The sequence below is a fragment of the Podarcis muralis genome, chromosome 2 (assembly GCF_964188315.1).
Source record: "Podarcis muralis chromosome 2, rPodMur119.hap1.1, whole genome shotgun sequence".
In the NCBI taxonomy this organism is placed as follows: domain Eukaryota; kingdom Metazoa; phylum Chordata; class Lepidosauria; order Squamata; family Lacertidae; genus Podarcis; species Podarcis muralis.
In genome coordinates this window covers 100,846,006-100,868,197 of record NC_135656.1, presented here as the reverse complement: position 1 = coordinate 100,868,197, position 22,192 = coordinate 100,846,006, and the positions used below count along the sequence as shown (strand labels likewise).

Here is a 22,192-nt window from a genome sequence, read left to right as displayed (position 1 = left end):
TGGGTTCTCATCTCATTTTTTGATACTCTGCTGCTACAGAGGAGCAGTCTATAAGAATGCATTCTTCACAATATCCAAAACGATGGTTCTCATTGTGAGATCTATTGGCGGTGGACTTTGAAGTCTCTTGAAGCCAAGGGTGGCACAGGGCCAAGCTAGATGCGACACTAATCACATGGTTGGTCTTTGCATGCTTGTGTTGGGCTTTACTATACAGCAGTCATGGGGGACAGAATCTAGAGGGAGATCATGGCATGCAGCACAAGGGGGAGGAGAGGAAGAGGGGATTTAACCCTGCCCATGCTATGGTCTGGGTCCTGACAGGGGCCCATAGGCCTGCTATTTGCCTTGGGAAGGAAGCTCCCATGCAGCCACGTTGTCACTGTTTGTGTTGCATTTGGGTTCTCTTCTTTGAAAGGAACCTGCCAGAGCTCCCCTTACCTTCTGCCCCAGTACTGTAATTCAGGGTTGCTTCGCACAATGTAGGAATTACCGCCTACAGCCCTGCATACTCTATGTACTTGCAGTACTTCTTGTTGTTAACTTACATATACCCGGGCAGCTTGCGAGACGGAACAATCCCCCTCTCCCCCACTGTATGTTGTTCTGGGGATTCTCCCCACCCCTAGCCAATTTCATGGGGTGGGGGTACATGAAGAGAGGAGAGGGGTGCAAGCCCCACTGTGCTGTCCTTGCGTGGGCTGAAGCTGGTGGGACTGGTTAGTTGAATTCCCAAGAGCTGGTATGTTTTAATACACAGATCTTAATGACACCAAAGCCCACATCTCTTATGTCCTACGGCAATCAGATGAGCCATTTGCAAGGGAATGACATCCTGACAGCATTGGTTCTCTCTCTGTGTCCAACGGCCTGCCAGCCAGCCATTCAATCATTATTTCCACTATTTAGAACCTGCACTTTTCATGAAATATATCAAGACGGCTTTCAATGAAAAAATACAATAAAAACAGTCTATAAATATCTACAACGAGCACATCACTAAAACATCAGTAGATACTGGCTGGTTATAAAGAAAAAATTCCCATTGCGAAGGCCTGTCTAAACAGTGCAATTTTCAGAAGATGTCTGAAAGAAGGCAGCGACGATTCCTGCCAAACCTATCCAGGGTGGGTCTTAGCAAAATAAAGGTAGTGAAGGCCAACTGGACCCCAGGGGTGTGGGGAACTACCAAAAGTGCCCTATTGGAGGATCTCAGTCAGGGGTCAGCAAACATTTTCAGCAGGGGGCTGGTCTACTGTCCCCCAGACCTTGTGGGGGGGGGGCCCGGATTATTTTGAAAAAAGAAAGAACGAATTCGTATGCCCCACAAAGGACCCAGAGATGCATTTTAAATAAAAGGATACACTCTACCCATGTAAAAACACGCTGATTCCCGGAACATCCGTGGGCCAGATTTAGAAGGCGATTGGGCCGGATCTGGCCCCCGGGCCTTAGTTTGCCTATCCATAATCTCAGTGCTCAAGGTGGAGCATACAGTAAGGGATCGGATGCTCCCTAAGGTACTCTGGGCCCAAGTGGTTCAGGGCTTTGTGGATTCATAAACCTGGGCTGGTAGCAAATCGGCAACAAGAACAGCTCTCTCAGCAGCGGATTATCATGTTGCCAGTAATCTGTTCCTGTGAGCAGTCTAGTAGCTGCATTCTGTAGCAGTTGCAGCTTCTGGACCAGATACAAGGGCAGCCCCACATGAAATCAAGTCCTGAGATTACAGTAATCAGGTCCTGAGATTGCCAATGCATGGGGCCACTGTGGTCAGCAGGCTGTCACGGCCCCAAAACAGTCACGGCTGGAGTATCAGCATGAGCGGATAAAAAGCACTCCTGGCTACAGACATCACTTGGGCCTCTAATGGATCAAGGAGTAGTCTCAGACTGCACACCTCTTCCTTCAGAGGGAGTGCAACCCATGGGAACGTTACCCTGCACCCCAAATTCCCAAGCAAACCCTAGCCATACACAATCATGACTCTCTTATCATTTAAACAACACCACAGGACCCCACCTGGGACAGGTAACACAATGCTACTGTTTCTAGATTACAAGAGATGCTAAAATCACCTCTCAAAAACCCAAGAGATGTAAACTGGCCATATAACCTCAAATCAGAGTTTTAGAACAGACATACAGATAAACCACACACCTCCAGCCGAGAAAACACAAATGCACAATAACACTATTGTGTTTCTTTCTCATAACTACTGGCCCTCTGGCCACCTTTTTAGTACGATGGGACAAAGAAGTCATGTGAAATTTCAGTAAATAACTCCTGGAGGAGAAAATAGCCTTGTTAGCTGCTGATTGTCAGACTAACTTACTAGCCAATCTGTTTCTTTCCCCAGTGACCTGAAGAGAAGATTTTTAAAATGACAATGATGACTTTATTCCACAGTAAACCCGACTAATTTACAGAATAAAGGCGATTAAAATGTAGACCACACAGTAATATTCAGATAATCTCCTGCATACCCCAATATCCACCAGGGAGAATAATTCTGCTATCACGGCTCACATGGGGAAGAGGAACTGGGGAGGTAATAAACACTAAAGCAGTGTAAAATGAATGGCCTCGGGAACAAAAGAAACAGCAAAATTAGCCTTTTGAAAATGTGTTGCCAATAATATTAATAACTTAAAATATTTTTTAAAAATAAAAAGTGGAGAATATGTGACAAAGGCAAGGAGGAATCCAATGTGAACACCACCTTCAGAAACAAAACAAAACAAAACAAAACAAAACAAAGAGGGTGCTTTTATTAGCACCCCAATTCTATGCATGTTTAATCAGAAAGTAAGCCCTGCTATGCTCAGTGGGGCTTACTCTCAGGGAAATGTCAACAGGATTGAAGCCTAAGATGTATTTCATTGTTGCTGAGATTCAATGAAAATAGGCAGCTTTGTGAAAAAGGAGACAGAGCTCCTGCACTTTTAATACATGGGCAGAAGAGGGAATTTCAGCAGGTATAGCTGCTCCTGTTAATTCTGCTAGTTGTGTTGAAAGAGCCCTATCCTCTTTTGCATTAAAGGTAAAGGTAAAGGGACCCCTGACCATTAGGTCCAGTCGTGAGCGACTCTAGGGTTGCGGCGCTCATCTTGCTTTATTGGCTGAGGGAGCCGGCGTTTGTCTGCAGACAGCTTCCAGGTCATGTGGCCAGCATGACTAAGCCGCTTCTGGCGAACCAGAGCAGCACATGGAAATGCCGTTTACCTTCCCGCTGGAATGGTACCTATTGATCTACTTGCACTTTGACATGCTTTCGAACTGCTAGGTTGGCAGGAGCAGGGACCAAGCAACGGGAGCTCACCCCGTTGCGGGGATTCGAACCGCCGACCTTCTGATTGACAAGTCCTAGGCTCTGTGGTTTAACCCACAGTGCCACCTGCGTCCCCTATCCTCTTTTGCATTAGGTCACCCTGAAACAAAGCAAGCAATACAAGACCTTAGAAAGCCCAGGTCAATGCGCCCACTGGGGAGGGTTACCTATTTTAGAGCAGGGATGTTGTTGAGACTCCCAACTCCCATCAGCCCCTGGCACCATGACCAATGAGTCAGGGTTGATGGGAGTTGTATCCCAACAACAACAACAACTGGAGGACCACAGGATCTCCACCCATGTTTTACAGAAGGGGTGAGGAACCTGCGGCTCTCTTGATGTTGTTTGACTCCAACTCCCAACAGCCCCAGGAAGTATGGCCAATGGTCAGGGCTGAATGAGAGCTGTAGTCCAGGTCTTGCTCTAGGGTCTTGCCTACTGGTCCAGGTCTTGCCTACCGGTCTTGCTCTAGGGTGACATGATAAAAGGAAGAGTAGGCTTTGGTAAGTTTAATAGCTCAGATATGCTCATGAAGGCTCAAAGTGCACCAAGAGGAAGCCACACAAGGCCACCTTGTCACAACTGCAGGATGTTAATAGAGAGGCCTGGTTAAAAGTGTGTATGTGTGGGGGGGCTCCTGCACTTTTAATAGGGAATTTCAGAATAGCCATGCAAGCTGCATCTCTCTTCAACATGACTCTTCAAGGTGCAGGAGTCCCCTCCTCTTTTGCAGAATGTTTCCAGATTAAAAAGAATGTTTTTGCTCTGAATTTTTCCAGATTAAAAAGAAAAGAATGGCTTGAGTATGCAAACTGTTGGGCGACAGTGGGAAACAGTAGAAAATGAGTGCCCTAGGCATGGTTTTTAGTGCTTACACTGGAACTTAGGTTTATATTCTTTGGAGCTGTGTTCCAAATTGGGAGCATGTTGCAAATTTAACCCAGTTTTGAACACAGTGTTTATCTGTGGCCTTGTAATGGAGTTCATCTTGCTTATAGTGGTGTGCTTCCTGGGGGGAGGCTGATGCAACGTTTAAGCCAAACGGATTCTTGCTGTGTGTTGGCTCCTCTGCAAAGACCTTTTAAAATCTAGCTTAAGCAGAGAGATGTGACCTTATATAGATCATGGTTTCGATTGAACTGAAATTCAATTCCGATCAACTATCCGTCTGCTGGGATCTGCACAAAACTGGAAACTGCTCAAAGGAAAGGTTGGCACCGAAAAGAACAGTCCCGGGAAAATGTACTGCTAATGGAAGAATTTCAGCAATAGGCAGGCAGAGCGCTAGCAGATCTGTAACAGAATGGAAATGACTGCCTCTTTGTCATTGCCAAGTGGATAGGTGATTTGTATTTGACATTTTTTTTTTTTTAAATGCTTGAAATTCTCTTAAGAGGAAAGGAGTCTCTGGAGTGCTTTATGCATGAATGAGGCATTCTCAGTGGATATGGGTCATGCTAGAAGATGTACACAGGAAGATTATTTGACTCCAATTCATGCCACTTGATATAATGTGATAAAACATTTGACATGAGAGATAAGTTCCATTTTAATCTTGGAGAATCTGGGGGGGGGGGGGAGAGAAGGGTGGCGGTGAAAGGAGAGAATTATGCAGTAGGGAAGAGGCTTCGGTGGGAAAAGAAAAATGGGGTGGAGTGGGGGGGGAGATGGGCATCAGGCAGGAGAGGAACTTGTATGGGGTGGTGCAGCAGTGACGATGGGAGAGAAAAGGCTTTTCCTGTCCAATGCAAGCAAGGGAGCACGTCAATAAAGCGCCGGTAGGTCTGAAGGCATGCACATCCAAATGCCAGAATACTGGGTGGGTGGGGGAGAGAAACAGCACAAAACAAATGAGAGTGAGTGAGCAAGAGAGAGAGAGAGCGCTGAGAGGTTGCAAAGGGAGAAAAAGGAAGCTCCTTTACAGCCACAAAAACAACATAAACAGAGATCCAACCGAACAAGTGACTGAAACAGTAATGTCAAGCGTCGATGCTAGACTGCACAATTGCTAGGGCAGAAAATGTGTTGCACAGCAGAAGCAACAGAAAGGCAGAGAAGTCTGTGAACATGCAGTCTATGCTATTCAAAATAAAATCTTAGTTGACACTTGGGAGCTATCGGGCACCACAGCCGCCGTCCTCTTTCAAGGTTTTAAACCTAGGTTTTCAGATTTAAAAAGTTCCACCCAGTATTTCCTAGAGGGTCCCAAGTTCTAGTTTTAAAGCATTACAATTGTATTCTATAATGCAAAAATCGGACTTATCGTTTTTTCTTTAAATTTTTAAATCATGCTTAGATTTCCTGGAGGGAAAGGTCATTCCCTCCCACCCTTTCCCTTTAATTAAAAAATGGTCTTTCAGTAACGATGCTGTCTCCAAGTCAAATTGCACATGCACCCTATCTGACTTCTTCACCTTCCCCACCTTTTAAAAACAGGACTTTTGATGATAATAATGACTTGCAGTGCAAATCCTATACATATCTACTCAGAAGTAAACCCCTCTGTGTTCAGCAGGGCTCACTCCCTGGTAAGGGAGCATAGGATTGCAGCCTAACACATTTCGGATACGAGATGATACATGTTGATATAAGATGCTTTTATCTAAAAATCTAGAGAGAGAAAGAGAGAAAGAGAAACCAGGACAAAGTGGATCCGAGTAGAACATTAGAGCAGACAGAGAGCTGAGAGAATTTCAATCAGAAGGAAAAGGAAATTTAAAATAAAAAATAAAAATCTAAAAGTAATCATTTAATCTCAAAATGTGACTTATCCTCCTGTCTCATTTTGCCACATTTTGCAGTTTCTCCTCCTTGGATTCCCCCAAGGCGGAGAAGGCATTTACTTACATCAAATAACCTTTCTATATACATCTCCTCATTGACCTTATCACGCAGGATGTCCTGAGAATGGCGCACGAAGGTCACGTAGGCGTCAGCGACATCCATCCCTGGTTTCTGCACAGAGGAAAGGAGTGGGGCAGGGAGGTGCGGGGGGGGGGGGGAGAGGAGAGAGAAGGAGGGTGGGGGGAAAAAACACAAAACACCCAGCATGAAAATGGCATCTTCCCAAGAAAAGCTTATTTATTCATTTGTAAGGATCCTTCCCGTCCCTTGCCGCCGTGCGCTCTATTCTCCCTGACACTGTGGCGGAGGGTCCTTTTCCTACCAGAGTATCTGTGACATATTTGGGTGTCAGCTCTTGCTTGGTAGGCAGCTGAAGCAACACTAAGTGCAGCTTGCACAGCGTAGAAAGATCTCCGTATGCACAGACTATCTCTCTTTCTCTCTTTCGCCCGGAGGGAAGCCGCTTAGATGGATATAGACTTTCCCTTGACGCTCTTGGTGCCAGGAAGTCCTCTCTTGCAATGTTTGGTACTATTGACCTAATTAGCAAAGCAACAACTCCTGCTGGGTTCACCCCCCCCCCACACCCCACCCCTTGCGTCCTCTGTACGCAAATCTCCTATTATACAACATTAGAAGGCTAACACCCAGCACTTAGTCTCTTTCCCCTAAGGCATTTGAAATAGGTACATGTATTTATTTTTTTAAAAAGACCATCAGAACCACACATTATAAAAAAAGAGTTTGCAGTTTTATCTTTTATTTCTATATGTCTGTTAAGGGCACAAATACTTCGGCAGTGTATTGATTGTAGTGGAAAGTTTAGCAGACTTTCCCTTCTTGAAACCTTTGCTGGATTGGGCCCTAAATGCTAAATAGCTCCTAAGGCTGCATTCCCGGGTCTGCTGGGACACAGTGGCACTTACTTCTAAGTAAATGTGCACAGGACTCCCCTGTTCAGTCTCCAACCTGTCTCAGGAGTCTGTCTCCCCGAAACCAGAACTTCTAAAGCTTGCGGTATCTGTGACGCTCATGGCACAGTTTGTGTTTCCCTGACAAGATGCAAGCCGCGGAGATAATTTGGGAGAAAATCATCACTAAGTAAGTTCACACTCCTTCATATGTTGGAATCAAACTTATCTCAGAGGGAACCCATTAAACTGCTGAAACAAGAGTCATTATGAAAGCTGCCACACAAATCTTAAATGTCTGTGGCACATTGGAAGTTTCTTCGTAATGGGTGTCATTACTTGTATTACTGTGATTTACCGCAGATCACAAAGTATCATTTTCTGTATGAGATGTGATTGTCAGCCACTGTAAATTGAAGTTAGTTAACACTTCTCTGTAATTTCCAGGGTGAAAATTAGGATAGTTTGAGAAGCAGTAGGAAGGTAGTTTATAGATATATATATTAAAATAGAAATACAATTATCAAGCAAAGGGCCAATGGTTGGCCCCAGAGCTGCCAGTAACATTTTTAACACCTACTGAAACAATGACAAGGTATTAATTTAAAAAACAATGAGGACAATGTAAACGTGGCGGTTATATTTTTTTCCAAGCAATTTCCCGCAAGCGGATTGTGCCAGCTTTAGGATGCAATAAAAAGTGCTGTAATTCTCCAGTACTAAACAATCATCTTTCCAGAATTAGATGCAGCAATTGTTATCTGGCTGATGCTAAGAGAGCTAAGCTTTTACCTAGCGATAAAACCTCAAAGCTCTCCTGACTGCACAGGTTTGGGGAGTCTCCCCACCACTGAAAGAATTTGCCAGTCAATTGAGATATTGGATGGGTTAGGGGAACAAAGGGAGTGAAGGCATCAACTTAATTGTAAAAATCAGATTGCAATAGTCCCCTTGTAGAACATAATGAGTCCCACACTTCAGGATCGGGATGGTGAGAAGGAAGGTCTCTTCCTCCATTATTTTCCCTTTCTTGGTTTCCTCAGCAAGGAAGGGAGTTGGGGAGGGTATCCCATTTAGCTGCTCTGACATCTCTTTTTCATTCCAGCTCGCCATGCTCAGCTGTTTTCTCCAACATTCCCACATGCCTACCTGCTCTGCCTGGCTGTTCAACAGTGGAGCGGACTACCTTGAAAGGTGGTAGACTTGCCTTCATTTGAGGTTTAGTACAGAGGTTCTTTAGGTAAGACTCCTGCATTGCATTGCAGAGCGTTGGACTGGATGACCCTTGGGACCCCCTCCAACTCTACAGTTCTGTGATTTTATGTCCCACCTGTAATTCCTGCAATCACACAGTTTGATGCTGCAATGGTCCAGAGATTGGCAATCCCCTATAGCTGAAAGCAGATATCAAATCTATAGGTGTTGTCGGAACCTGATGTTAAGGTTCCTGAGCCATGGGGGGCAGGTATTTTCCTAATACCCTGCAATGATAATCTGAGGCCCTTCTTCATGCACTCCCTCCATGAGAGGGGCCATGAGAAGTATGGAGGGTGGCAGCATGAGAACGGGTCTTTTCTGCGGTGGCTTCCCATTTGTGGAAAACTCTCCCCAGGCAGGCTCGCCTGGCACCTACATATTCTGTAACCAGGTATTTGGTGGATTAGACTACTTGGGTGGGAAGGTTTCAAAACAACGGTCATGATGTTTCATAATGTGAAAAGAAAAAGGAATAAATTCTAAACCCTGCCTGTAACTTCCATAAATATATACTGAAGTAAGCAAAACAGTTTACTGATCAAAACCACATATAGCTTCTCTGTACTAATTTGTAAACATCTTTATCTTCCAAATTCTACATATGGATCCATATTTGTAAAGTTAAAAGTAGTCATTCATGTTTATAAATTCTCATTTTAAAAAAGTCTGTCTGCAATTGCCTCCTGTTTATCAGTCATAATCCTTGACTCCCACCAACATTTATATACTGCACTTAAACTTAATTTAAATGTTAATTTCTGGCAAGCAGAGTGCTTTGCCTGAGATCTTTAAGAGTTCTCTTCATTATAATCCAAGCTCTGAATAGAGAGATGCAGGTAGCAGCACTATTTGCCCTTATAAGAATGATATAATGTGGTTATTTTGCAGAAATGTTCAAGGCTGGTTTTGGTATACACAGCACCAATTCAACATTTCTGCCTATCTGGGTTACACTTAAATTATGTTAGTAAGAACTGACCTGGTGCTATCATCAGCTTATCTGATTTTGAATAAGGTAGTTTGGGCCTCTGTAAAACTCCTTCTGGAGTTTTTATGGTTTTTAGCCAAGCTGTTTGCTGGACATGTTGCCATTATATTTTTGTATTGCTGCGGTTGGAAATGGTTTCTATTTTACCGCTTTGCCATTTTTGTATTTTTTAATTTTAAGAAGCTTTATTAATAATGCTGTGTTACATTTTTATTGCTTATATTGTTGCTTGCCACCTGGGAAAGACAACAAGAAAGAATGGAAGAATGATGAGTTTTTAAATTTCCTAATGTACATTCCTGACCTCTGCTTTGGCTTTAATTTCCCTCTTGCTAGGCCTAGCAAACTGAACTATTGCTCTCTCTCCTTCTTCAACCTCACAAGCCCCCTCTTCTGGCCAGGCCTCATTTTAGACCTTGTACTGCCTGTGTACCACAATTACGACAGACCCCCATCTTTGCAGCCTGGTCTTCAAAGCCATTGTTTCAAGATGCTGGTAGCTCTCAGGAACCACTTCCCACTATGCCACTCAAATGCGTGACAGTATCTTCCTTCATTTCCTGGGCCTGTTGCCTCCTCCTGCCCAGTATGGCCTCGTGGAAGGACGTGTGGATCCAGAATTGGCCTCCACAGTCACTTACGGACTCATTGTTAAAACCGTGTTTATGGAAGACAATCTTACTCGGCTACGAGTGATCGCCAAAGATAGTTTACTACTCATCTTTGGGCCTTCCCACACTTACCACTTACAGTGGTATAGTTGTAGTTTGAGCCAACATTTTTTTGTAGTTGGTAGTCCAACCCTGCTGTTATTACAGTGTTAGTGTGAAGTTACCCTTTCCATGCTAATGGCAGGTTGTGCCCAAATTCAGAAAAGTTCTGTGGCTGTAGTGACATCCCTTGGAGGACACATTTAGATTCTGGGCCTTGTTTTACATATTTGGTGGATGATAAACAGCATATGATGCAAGGGACAGAGAATCATAAATGCAAGCATATCTATAGGGTAAAATTAACAGGGAACTTTCAGGATAAATCAGCTCTCAGAAATTTTTGTAAACAGGAGTCTATAGTACACCATTAGCTAAGAGGATTTTAAGGGGAAGAAAAAAACCCTCAATTTTTTCTTCTTCTAAAAATACATAGCAGGAACTATTGCAAAAATTATTGTAATTTTTTGTGTGCTTACGGGCACATCCACGTATTTGGAAGCTGCCTTCACCTGAAACAGAAAAAAGCCAACTTTAGATTAATTTTAAATTATGCTTTCGAGCTATACAAAAAAAAAAAAAACACAAACAGGGAAGCAAAATAGGACAACTTAGCAGTATTACTATAAAATAAAAATGCAGTAATTATTAGACCAATTCAATGTACATGGCACTGAAGGATAGATTCTAATTAAGCATACTGAACCACTTAGAAGATAAAACCTAACTAACTATAGGCCACTTGCTAATCTCCCTTTCCTGAGCAAGGTTCTGAAGTGAGTGATCGCAGACCAGATCCAGGCGCTTTTGTAAGAAACTGATTTTCTGGATCCATTTCAATTGGAGTTTAGGCCCTGTTTTGGCACAGAAACTGCTTTGGTCACCCTGTATGATGACCTCCGTTGAGAGACAGAGACAAGGGAAACAGGTCCCTGTTAATTCTTCTTGATCTTTCAGCAGCTTTTGATAGAATCAACCATGGCATCCTTCTGGAGCAACTGTCCAAACTAAGGGTGGGTGGCACCGCTTTGCGGTGGTTCCAGAGGGTGTTGTTTGGGGAATGCTTTTCAGCCCCTTGGAACCTTCAACGTGGGGTTTCGCAGGGCTCAATCCTATCCCCTACATTGTTTAACATCTACATGAAACCACTGGGTGGGGTTTCCCAGAGGTTTGGAATACGTTGTCAGCAGTATGCTGATGACACTCAGCTCTGTTTCTCCTTTACATCTGCAGGTGAGGCAGTGGAAGTGCTGGACCAGTGTCTTGCCTCAGTAATGGATTGGATGAGAGCCAACAAACTGAAACTCAATCTAAATAAGACTGACACACTATTAATGGGTGGTTCCCTAGACCAGATGGGTGGGAATTGCCTGCTCTTGATGGGTTACACTTCCTCTGAAGGAGCAGGTTTGTAGCTTGGGGATACTCCTGGATCCTTTGCTGTTGCTCGAGGCTCAGGTGGCCTCAGTGCCTTCCATCAGCTTCAGCTGGTGGCCCTATCCTGAACAAGGATAGCCTAATTACTGTTGTCTATGCTCTGGTAACCTCAAGGCTAGAATAATGCAACGCGTTATATGTGGGGCTGAGTCTGAAGACAGTTCAGAAACTTCAGCTAGTGTAGAATTCAGCAGCCAGGTTGCTCACCAAAGCAAGACAGTTCGAACACATTACACTGACCCTGGTCCGACTGCACTGGCTACCATTTGGTTTCCGGGCCCAATTCAAAGTGCTGGTTTTGACTTATAAAGCCCTAAACGGCTCAGGACCGCAATACCTCCAGGGATGCCTCTTTCCATATGAACCTACCCGGACCCTGAGATCATCTTCTGAGGCCCTTCTTCCTGTGCCTCCTTCTCGAGAGGTCCAGAGGGTGGCAACATGAGAACGGGCCTCCTGTGCAGTGGCTCCCCATCTGTGGAATGCTCTCCCCAGGGAAGTTCGCCTGGCGCCTTCATTATACACCTTAAGGCACCAGGCAAAACCTTCCTTTTTTTACCAGGCCTTTGGTTGATTTGATTGGCATCCTATGCCCTTTTAAAATGAGGGTTTTTTGGTGTGTGTGTGTGTTATTGGGTTGTTGTTTGTATTTTGATTATATATTTTGTGGTTTTATATTTTGATTTTATTCTGTGAACCACCCTGAGACCTCTGGGTATAGGGCAATATATAAATTTATTATTATTATTATCATTATTATTATTATTATTATTATTATTATTAATAATAATTTAAGACAAATATTTGGCACATGCTTTAAGAAAAATTCCAGAAATGCAGAACAGAGTACTAGATGAATCACTAATGATTTGTTTCAGAAATAAAAGCTTGTCCCTGTGGCTTCAGTGGGATCCTTCCTTTCTTATTGCTCTGTTGGATTTGGAGCTTCTGCAGTGTGTCTCCATCCTGGGCTGCCAAAGTAATATGAGAAGCCCCATGTCAGATTGGCACCTCCATCCATGTGACCTGGAGCTTCTCACAGAACACTTGTGGCAGAGGAATGGCTACTAGCCATGATGACTGTGCTTTGCCTCCACAGTCAGAGAAAAGATGCTTCTGAATACCAGTTGCTGGAAACCGCAGGTGATGAGAGGGCTCTTTTTGTGCTCAGGTCCTGCTAGTGGGAGTCCGTGTAGTGTAGTGGTTAAGAGCGGTAGACTCGTAATCTGGTGAACCAGGTTCGCATCTCCGCTCCTCCACATGCAGCTGCTGGGTGACCTTGGGCCAGTCACACTTCTTTGAAGTTTCTCAGCCCCACTCACCTCACAGAGTGTTTGTTGTGGGGGAGGAAGGGAAAGGAGATTGTTAGCCGCCTTGAGACTCCTTAAGGGGAGTGATAAAGTGGGATATCAAATCCAAACTCCTCCTCCTCCTCCTCTTCTTCTTCCCACAGGCATCTGGTTAACCACTGTGAGAACAGGATGCTGGACCAGATGGGCCATTGGCTGGATCCAACAGGCTCTTATGTTTTAATGCATTGCAATGACTCCCACCCAGTCTAGAAAAAGAGGAGCTGGAACTCACCATGAACGCTTCCCTTGTTCTCTCATAATGACAATGGTGCCCACCTGAGAGGTGCCGGAAATGAGTTCCAGCTGGTAAAGAGCCCTGCTCCCATTCCACCAGAATAATGTAAGAAAGGGCCTCTGGCTTGTATGGAGTTGGGAACAATGACTTATGGGCATTTGGTATTGCAATCATGCCTTCAGCATTATTAATGTCAAAAGCTCTTCCCTCCTTTCTGTGGCCCTTCTTGGTAGGCAATGTAAAAGCAAATGGGTTATTTCTGCAGCTGGCAACAGAATGTGTTGTTGTTGTTGTTGGGGGGGCGGGAGTCCATGAATTTCCGAGTTAACATATCTAACGGAATGGTTTCCAGATGGACAGAGAGACCCTTTTGCAAAGGTACCATAATGCATCCCATCTGCAGGGCTGAGAATTTCTATAGCAAGCATGTATCTAATTAGAATAAATCACCGATCAGCATCCTTGTTTGGGTTCTAAATGCTCACCTGCTTCTAAATATTTCGAAAGCTACAGGTAAAATAGCCTAAATATTAGACACACAAGCAGGCACACACCTGCATCTTGCGATGAATAAATTACATGTTCCAGTTGGGAAATGCATCGGTTGAGACTGCGAAGCAAGGAACCACTAAATAGGACCACTAAAATCAAGCCACATGCAGTTAAAAGGTATTGGGGGTGGGGAAATCACTGTCACACATCTATTTTAAAAATACCCTATTCAGGGAAAGTTAGAATTAAGAAGGCATTATTTATAGATTGAGATGCAGGTGGTGCTGTGGTCTAAATCACAGAGCTTAGGGCTTGCCGATCAGAAGGTTGGCGGTTCAAATCCCCATGACGGGGTGAGCTCCCGTTGCTCGGTCCCTGCTCCTGCCAACCTAGCAGTTCAAAAGCACGTCAAGTACAATTAGATAAATAGGTACCACTCCGGTGGGAAGGTAAACGGCGTTTCTGTGCGCTGCTCTGGTTTGCCAGAAGCGGCTTAGTCATGCTGGCCACATGACCTGGAAGCTGTCTGCGGACAAACACCGGCTCCCTCGGCCTATAGAGCGAGTTGAGCACATAACCGCAGAGTTGTCTGCGACTGGACCTAATGGACCTACCTTTCTTTACCTTTAATTTATAAATGACCATAGACTTTGAAATCCAAAAGGATATAAGGTGAACCTTTGGACGGGCTCTGCACTTTGCCACCATCCCTCCCTTCTCCTCTAATATCAATGGAAAGCCCAGAATGTATTGGATATTTATGAAATTCTGTGCCCCCCTGGGGATCTTGCTCCCTTGCCTAAAAAAAGCAGTCAAGTACCTACTGCTGTGCTTTATAGCACATGCATGCTGGACATGAATGTGCATTGGAACGCATACCAATGCTATGTTACTCTCCAATATCCCCCACCATCCCTGCCTAGGCTGCGTGTCCAGCTGCCACTTATTATTTCCCCCTGATGAAAAAGTAAATTGGACAGTCTCGAACATCAGGAAGGTTTGAGATCATTGTCTCCATCACTGGGATAATCAAACCTGGCTGGTGACTGCAGCATGGTACAGGTGCATCAGTGGGCGAGCCAGAATGGCTCCACTAAACAAGCCACACAGCACTGACTGACCCTCCCTACCACCTTGCCCCTCCCATTCAGTGGTATTGACTCTGCTGCCAGGAGGCCAGGTGCAGGGGTGCCAACATGAATGGAATATGGTGGGAGCCCAGGTAAGCCCTGCCCCACACATGGTGCAGTGCACACACCCCATTTGAACGGCAATGCCCTTTTTGTGGGGGGGGGGGCAAGCCCCTCAAATATTTTATTGTGGGGGGCCAAAGCCCCCATGGTCCCTAGGACCTGACTCCTATGGCCAAGTGCATAGCAACCACTCCTGAAGAAAAGGCATATTGCTTGTGATATGGAAGGTATGACGTAGTGATCGTGACCAGAAGCCATTGACAGCCTCATCCTCCATGAATTTACCTAAACCCTTTGAAAGACATTCATGCTGGTGGCTGTCAGTACATCCTGAGAAAGCAAATTCCATGCTTTAACCATGTGCTGTCTGAAAAGTACTTGATTTTTTTTTGTGCGTGTCCCAAATGTTTCAGCATTCAGCTTCATTCGGTGGCCCCAAGTTCTAATTTTATGAGAGGCCTATTCCATTTCTTCTCACCATGCTTGCAAACTACAAACTTCGCCTTTGTTTGAAATGGAAAAGCCCCAAATGTTGTAACCTTCCCAACCTCATGATCACTCTGGTTGCCTTTTCTGTAACTTTCTCCATTCTGCAACATCACTTTTGAGTTAAGGTGGTAACCAGAGCTCTTCACCCAACTCAAAACTGTGGTCACACCACAGATTTGCATTATGATATTGGCAGCTTTATTCTCAATCATTTCCCTAATGATCCCTAGCACGTAATTTGAATAAACTTAGCAGAGGAAGGGGAGCAGGAGGGAGGCCTGTCTCCCCCACAGAGACAGCACATGCAGCATTGCTTTCCTGCTAGGGGTTTTGGGCCTGGCAATCCCACCCTCCAGCAGGAAAAGACCAGGGGCCTGAGAGCACCTGCTGTCACTGGCATCAATCTACCTTCCTCTTCCCTTGAGAACTTCCTTGCAACCCATCCAGTCAATGACTTGTGGCTGTGCTTAGAGATTAGGAAAACAACTGAAATCCTGCCTCCCAAGCAAGGTCTCCCTTGCCCTGTAATCTAGAGTTGGCACAATATTTAAATCGGCCCTCCGTGTACATTTATTGGACCTCACATAGATACCTCCTGCTCTACAGTATAGCTCTGAAACAAGACCACAAGGAAACAATTAGAACGATAACTAAAAAGAAAACCAATTTTGTTACCCTAGCCATCTCCTTTGGTGCTTAGCATGCACACACTTTTGCACCTTCTCCAATCTTTCTCTTTCCCTTAGTGCAAATGTTTTCAAACTTTTTGAGTCCACTGCTTCCTTGACCAACTACATTCTTTCTGTGTCACCCCTGTGAGGCATAGGGGCCCAGCTATGTCACCCCTTGCCTTCAGAGCTGGCAGCCTCTAACAATTTTTCAAACACCCTCTGTTGTGGAGTGTTCCTTCAACCTCCTCTCCTCTCTCCTCTCCCTGAAGAAGAAGAAGAGTTTGGATTTGATATCCCGCTTTATCACTACCCTAATGGTAAAGGGACCCCTGACCATTAGGTCCAGTCATGACCGACTCTGGGGTTGCAGCGTTCATCTCACTTTACTGGCCGAGGGAGCCGGTGTACAGCTTCCGGGTCATGTGGCCAGCATGACTAAGCCGCTTCTGGCGAACCAGAGCAGTGCACGGAAACGCCGTTTACCTTCCTGCCGGAGCGGTACCTATTTATCTACTTGCACTTTGATGTGCTTTCGAACTGCTAGGTTGGCAGGAGCAGGGACCGAGCAATGGGAGCTCACCCGCCGCGGGGATTCGAACCACCGACCTTCTGATCGGCAAGTCCTAGGCTCTGTGGTTTAACCCACTGTGCCACCCCTAAGGAGTCTCAAAGCGGCTAACAATCTCCTTTCCCTTCCTTCCCCACAGCAAACATTCTGTGAGGTGAGTGAGGCTGAGAGACTTCAGAGAGAAGTGTGACTAGCCGAAGGTCACCCAGCAGCTGCATGTGGAGGAGCGGGGACACGAACCCGGTTCACCAGATTATGAGTCCACCACTCTTAACCACTACACCACACTGAGAGTCCTCTGGGCAACCACAGTTGCCACCCTGGTCTTTGAGCTGCCCCCCCTGCCCCAAAGAGAGGTGCCTCCTCACACTGCTCTACAGGGGCCTGGGAAGCACCCCCTGGCCAGTCCCAGAGGCACCATTCACCTGGGGAGCTTGTAGCCAGGGCTGCTGCAACAAACAGCTGTGCAAGCCTTTGGGAAGCAGAGATGTGAGAGGGCATCAGAGGAGGGAGGGAAGGAAAGATAGAACGACAGAGGCCAGTGTTGTTTGCGGCACCCCTGACTATCATTCAAGGCACCCCAGGGTGCCACAGCACAGTGGTTGAAAAACACTGCCTTAGAGGTTCCTAAACAGCAACAAAAAGCAAAACGGCAGGACTGTTATTTGAGTGATACACAGTAGGCTGGGGCTCAACGTACTTGCGTGTCCCAACTCTTTAGTTGAAGACACTATCCCTCCCCTCCCGTCTCTCTTTCTTCATTCAATTTATATCTGCCTCCCTTCCTCTCAAAGGAGTCCAGCGCTTCAAATACATCAACAACAATAGCATCAAAGACATTCTGAAAGCATTTTAAAACGTTCAAAAAAAACCTGTTAATCGCATTCTAATCTAGGATAGCTGACACGAAATGAAGGTTAAGTAGCAACAACCATAAAAACAGTAACTGTTTGTTTGAGGACATACTGTAGCTGAGAACAATTTGTATATCTTAAAAACTAATGGAAATAATCTACAAAAAAGTAATAACTTAGTTACTGTTATCTCACTGACATTAAGGTATTTGTAGACACAGCAAAGGAAGAGAGTAATACAGTAGGTGTTTTGCTACTGTAACAAAACTAGAAGCAGAGAAAATATTAGAGACCAGAAATAAGAAGTCATGGAACCGCGGCAAAATAAAATGAACGTTTGCCGCAATTGAGATATAATATGGCAATGACTCAGTCTGTCTTCCACATTGCCTTCTCACAAAACAACCCTAAGCTTCTCCCCCCCCCCTTAAAAACAACAACCAGCCAACCACAACTGCTTGTTTTTCTTTAGTGTAAAACTTGGCTACATACATTGCAATTTTCATGCTGCCGGATGTTGTGTGATCTCTTTGCTAGGCTGCAGCTCATCAGGAATTATGTGACTTTTCCCATGAAATTTCTCAGTTTATGACAAAAAATTTGTGCTGAACAAAAATTAGATTGCCAGTAACCTGTCCCGGGGGTAAAATACACTCTCTAGTTTTAATTAATGTAGCAGTAATTCATTCCCCACTCTCCTGTTCAAAGCGAAGAGATGCTTCAGATGAAATGAATCTTGAGCAGCTGTCATCAGCTTGGTTGCAATTCTTTTCTTTAGGCAGAGATACCCACCTAATGACTGGACTTCCAGGTCCAAGAAACACTATTGACTGTAGAAAACATCTTTCTCCAGCTCCTTGACTAAATGTAGAATGATGTTCCATTAAGGGGGGAGGAATCCAAAGAATATTTTATAATGATGTGGTTAGTGAGAATGCTATTAGGACAACTGATGCATTAATTTTAAGCTGAATTTCACAGCAAGAATTGAAAATGAGGGTATCCTACTAGGTGATAAAACGGCTTGTCATAAGACCCCTGGTGACATGTCATTTTCTAAGCAAGTGGACAATGTTTGATAAAAGGAGTTGGTAGAAGGCTGGGTGTTTGTAGATTTTTTTTTTTATACTTACTTATAGTAATAAAAAAAATCTGACAATGTTTTTTGAAATGATTTGTTTGTATAGCGAAAGGAGAATCAAATGGACTATAATAGGAACAATGCTTCTTGTTATTCTGCATTAAGGATGATGCTACAGACTTAGAGAATTATGTTACCCTGCTGATGCTTCTTTTAGGCATAGTGTTGTAAGCATACGGGATACCTCCCCAAAGCTTTGTAATATTTGGCCCAGTCTGGATGCTCAGTTCTTGCCTTGCTAAGTTACAGTCTAGCAGCTGGGAGCAAACAACAAGACCAAACACTTCTTTCTCACTTTGTCCCCTTGCCCCTTCCTTTCTTGGTGCTTACAACCTAGTTTAATTAAACTAGTTAGTAACAACTGTGTTTGAAATAAGGAGCTATGGTTTAATACCAGTGTATTAATATTCAAGCTCTAGTTTAAGATCCTTGTTAGCGAACATATTCATCAGAGGCTGTGTACACACAATACCTTTAAAGCACTTTCAAAACACATTCTTTCCTTCAAAAAATTGTGAGCACCAGAGCCCATAAGGCAAGGCAACCACCTCAGACGGCAAGATCGACAGGAGCAACAGAGCTCAAAGTAGATCGATAAGAGGATGTCTATCATAGAATAACAGAATTGGAAGGGACTACAAAATTTTCTTCCCCACTTGTTACTGGTGGATGCGCCCATATTCCCCTGTGTGTTACAAGTTAGGAATTTCATGAAGTGGTAAAGTTCCCCACATGTGGTTGGCTGCCTGGCTGAGTTAGTAGTTTATTGTTTGTGATGTTGCATGGGAAAGGTATCCAACTTGCTTGGAAAGCTGTACTTAAAACTTTCCTGGTTTGGATGTCACAGGAAACTGTGGTTTAACAAACCATTATACCTTCCTCAAAGCTCAGTTTGCGAGGGGAGGAAGCCAAGGGGGGGGGGGAGAGTGAACACCATGCTCATGTTTCATCAGAAATGTTTAGATCTAAACCAAGTCTATATCTCCATCTTTGAACCTCATTATAGTTAATTGCCCTGATCCAGCAGATTATTAAAGGGACAGAAATTCTGATCTATATACAGACCTCCTCCATACATCAACATGGGAACACAGGAGAATAGGAAGCTGTCTTATACTAAGTCTGACCATTGGTTCATCTAGCTTAGTATTGTATATTCTGATTGGCAGAGTCTCTCGAGGGTTTCAGATAGGGAAATCGCCCAGCCCTGCCTGGAGATGTCTGGGATTGAACATGGGGTTTTCCGCATCTGATAGGCCACTGTGAGAACAGGATGTTGGACTGGATGGGTATATAAAAGTAGGGAAATAGATAATGAACACTTCCCTCTCCGACTTTCATCTTGCCTTTAGGGCAGCATACATGGTTCTTCCTTAAATCCGCACAACAACTCTGTGAGGTAGGTCAATCTGAGAGATGGCAACTAGTCCAAGGTCACCCAGTAAATTTGGCCACTGAGACGGATTCACACTCAGGTCCCGTCCCCCCCGACTAGCCACCATAACACACTTTTAGTTGGCAGGGTTCTGGAAAGGTATACAGTCTCTTTTATTATTTTGGTACTTCTTAATATATTCATTATATTTATATGCTCTTTTTCACCCATCATGGAACTCAAAGCGGTATTTATACAGTTCCCAGGAATTGCTTTTCCACTGGAACACGGACCAAACCCATACCTGCTGAGCTTCAGCAAGATGGTTGGTATCAGATAACTTCAGAGCATGCAAGATGTTCCCTTGTGGTTTTAACCAGAACCATCCTTCAGTCCATGAAAAAACTACTTTTAAAATATGAACATTGAATTGAAAAGTGCTAGGAGCAAAAAGCAGGGACAATTGGGTGGTTGGATGAAGAAGGCAACTTACAGTAAATGACAGGAAAGAAGAAAACAACGTCCCTTCGTCGTATCTGGATAGTTTGGCCAAGACTCCTTCCAGAATTGTGACAAACTGGAGGAACAAAAGGAGATATACTTCAGTTGCAAGAATAATCAAATCACCCTGATTGCAACTGAGCAAATCAGTATTAAGTCCATCGGAGTAAAATGGGATTTCCAAGTGTATCAACCAGCTTCTAGCTATGTAGATTGCTTATAGCGATATGACACTTCAATGACGAGATAAAGAACTCTATCCTCTAATTAGCAGGGAGGAAAGTCATTGCAGAAGATTAAGAAAAGTCAAGTTGTATGTGTGGGGTAATCTAGTTGACTATTCTGGAGTAAAGAGCTGATATTGTCTATAACTAAACATTTTCCCTAAATTAGCACTGTGTCATGGAATACATGAATAAAGAGAATCAAGTATAGCCACTGACTTATTTTTCTTTTGGCATCACCAAGCTTATTAACTATTATTAATAATAATATAAGTAACTGGAAAGCAGTTGCTTGCTTTCAAAGGACAAGCATATCAATGAAAATGTTTAATCCTTTCTTGCTTCCACCTAAAACAATTTCATCTTCAAATGTTTAGGAGGTTTCTAATTTGGTTTTCTGTTTTGGCAACAAAATTATGCACAAGGAAGAAAATCCCTCTTCTGAGATTCCCTTGCATTTTCAATGTTTGTTGATCAAAAGCAAAAGAATAAAAATAAAGCGAAGTGCCTTTGTGTTGTGTGTGTGTATATCACATGTTCATTAAAACTCTTTCAGCTGCTCTCTGCCTGCTATATTGGTCATTCTGTGTAGAGAAAGGCAGTTATGTTGGTGCCGTACATTGCAGAAGCTAATGAGAGTGCAACTCCCAAGCATAAGGTGCAAGAAATATGTTACTCCTCGAGAGTAATACCAAATGGAGAACAGCTGGTAGGTCCTTGATGGAGACCCAGAATGGCACGTGTTGTCCCATATGTTCTACAGGTCCTTGTAATTATTTTGTGATCCTTATAGTCCTCCCCTGGTTTGCCTAATTGAAGTTAAAATAAATGCAAGCATGGTGCATTTATTTAATTTATTTAAAACATTTATACAAAGTGTTACAAGGATCACAGGCAGAAGTCTGCATTGCAAGATGCTTTTTAGTCTGGAAATGGAAAACTAGATGAAGCAGTACTATTGATAAATGGCTGCCATCGCCACACAATATGCCATATATATGAGAATGCTTCTGAGTTCATTGTATTTTGCATTACACCCTTCCTGACAGTTCAAAGTGATTGACAATCACAACATTATAAAAAGCCATAAGAACTATAAGGATTAAAACCACATAAAGCATCCTCCTAAAAAACCTTGGAACCTATCACCCAGAGATAAGATGGAACCAAAATAAATTACGTTTGGCCAAGTGTTGGGGTTTGACCCAGTCTAGTTACTTTCTGCTCTGGTGCAACTGGGTGTGATGGAAAGCTCAGTAGAGGACCTGGAAAGAGGGGATGTGGACCCATAGAGGTAAGCTTATAGTCCTAGGACTCTCCCTGCAAACTGGCAATGAACGGCTATAACCAATCAGTCCAGATAATGTGATCAAGTTCAGAAAACAAGAGCTTTGCAGTCTTTGTCTTGAACTGCACTTTGTAAGTTCAGCACCCTTGTGTTGCTTCGTACAGACTGCAATCACGAAATGTTCCGTCTGTCGAGACTGAGTGATGTATGATCTCTCCTGTGAGAAACAACAAACCACCCAAACTTCTTAATGTGTCACATTTTAATGGAAATGCTGTTTAAAAGAGGGAGAGAGGGAAAAAAGAGAGAGTGATGTTAACAGTGAATCGGT

The 22,192-nt window shown here is 43.9% G+C and overlaps 1 protein-coding gene across 24 annotated transcripts in view; it reads right to left on the bottom strand.

The window, feature by feature from the left end:
• Positions 1-22,192, bottom strand: part of CADPS (calcium dependent secretion activator) — a 337,672-nt gene that overhangs the window by 37,326 nt on the left and 278,154 nt on the right. For all 24 annotated transcript variants that reach the window (XM_077925069.1, XM_077925070.1, XM_077925077.1 and 21 more), the window contains 3 exons: positions 20,342-20,425; positions 10,521-10,553; positions 6,179-6,286 (listed from right to left, as the gene is read on the bottom strand). In XM_077925069.1, the coding sequence (XP_077781195.1) occupies positions 6,179-6,286; positions 10,521-10,553; positions 20,342-20,425 (225 nt within the window). The remainder of the gene's footprint in view (positions 1-6,178; positions 6,287-10,520; positions 10,554-20,341; positions 20,426-22,192) is intronic.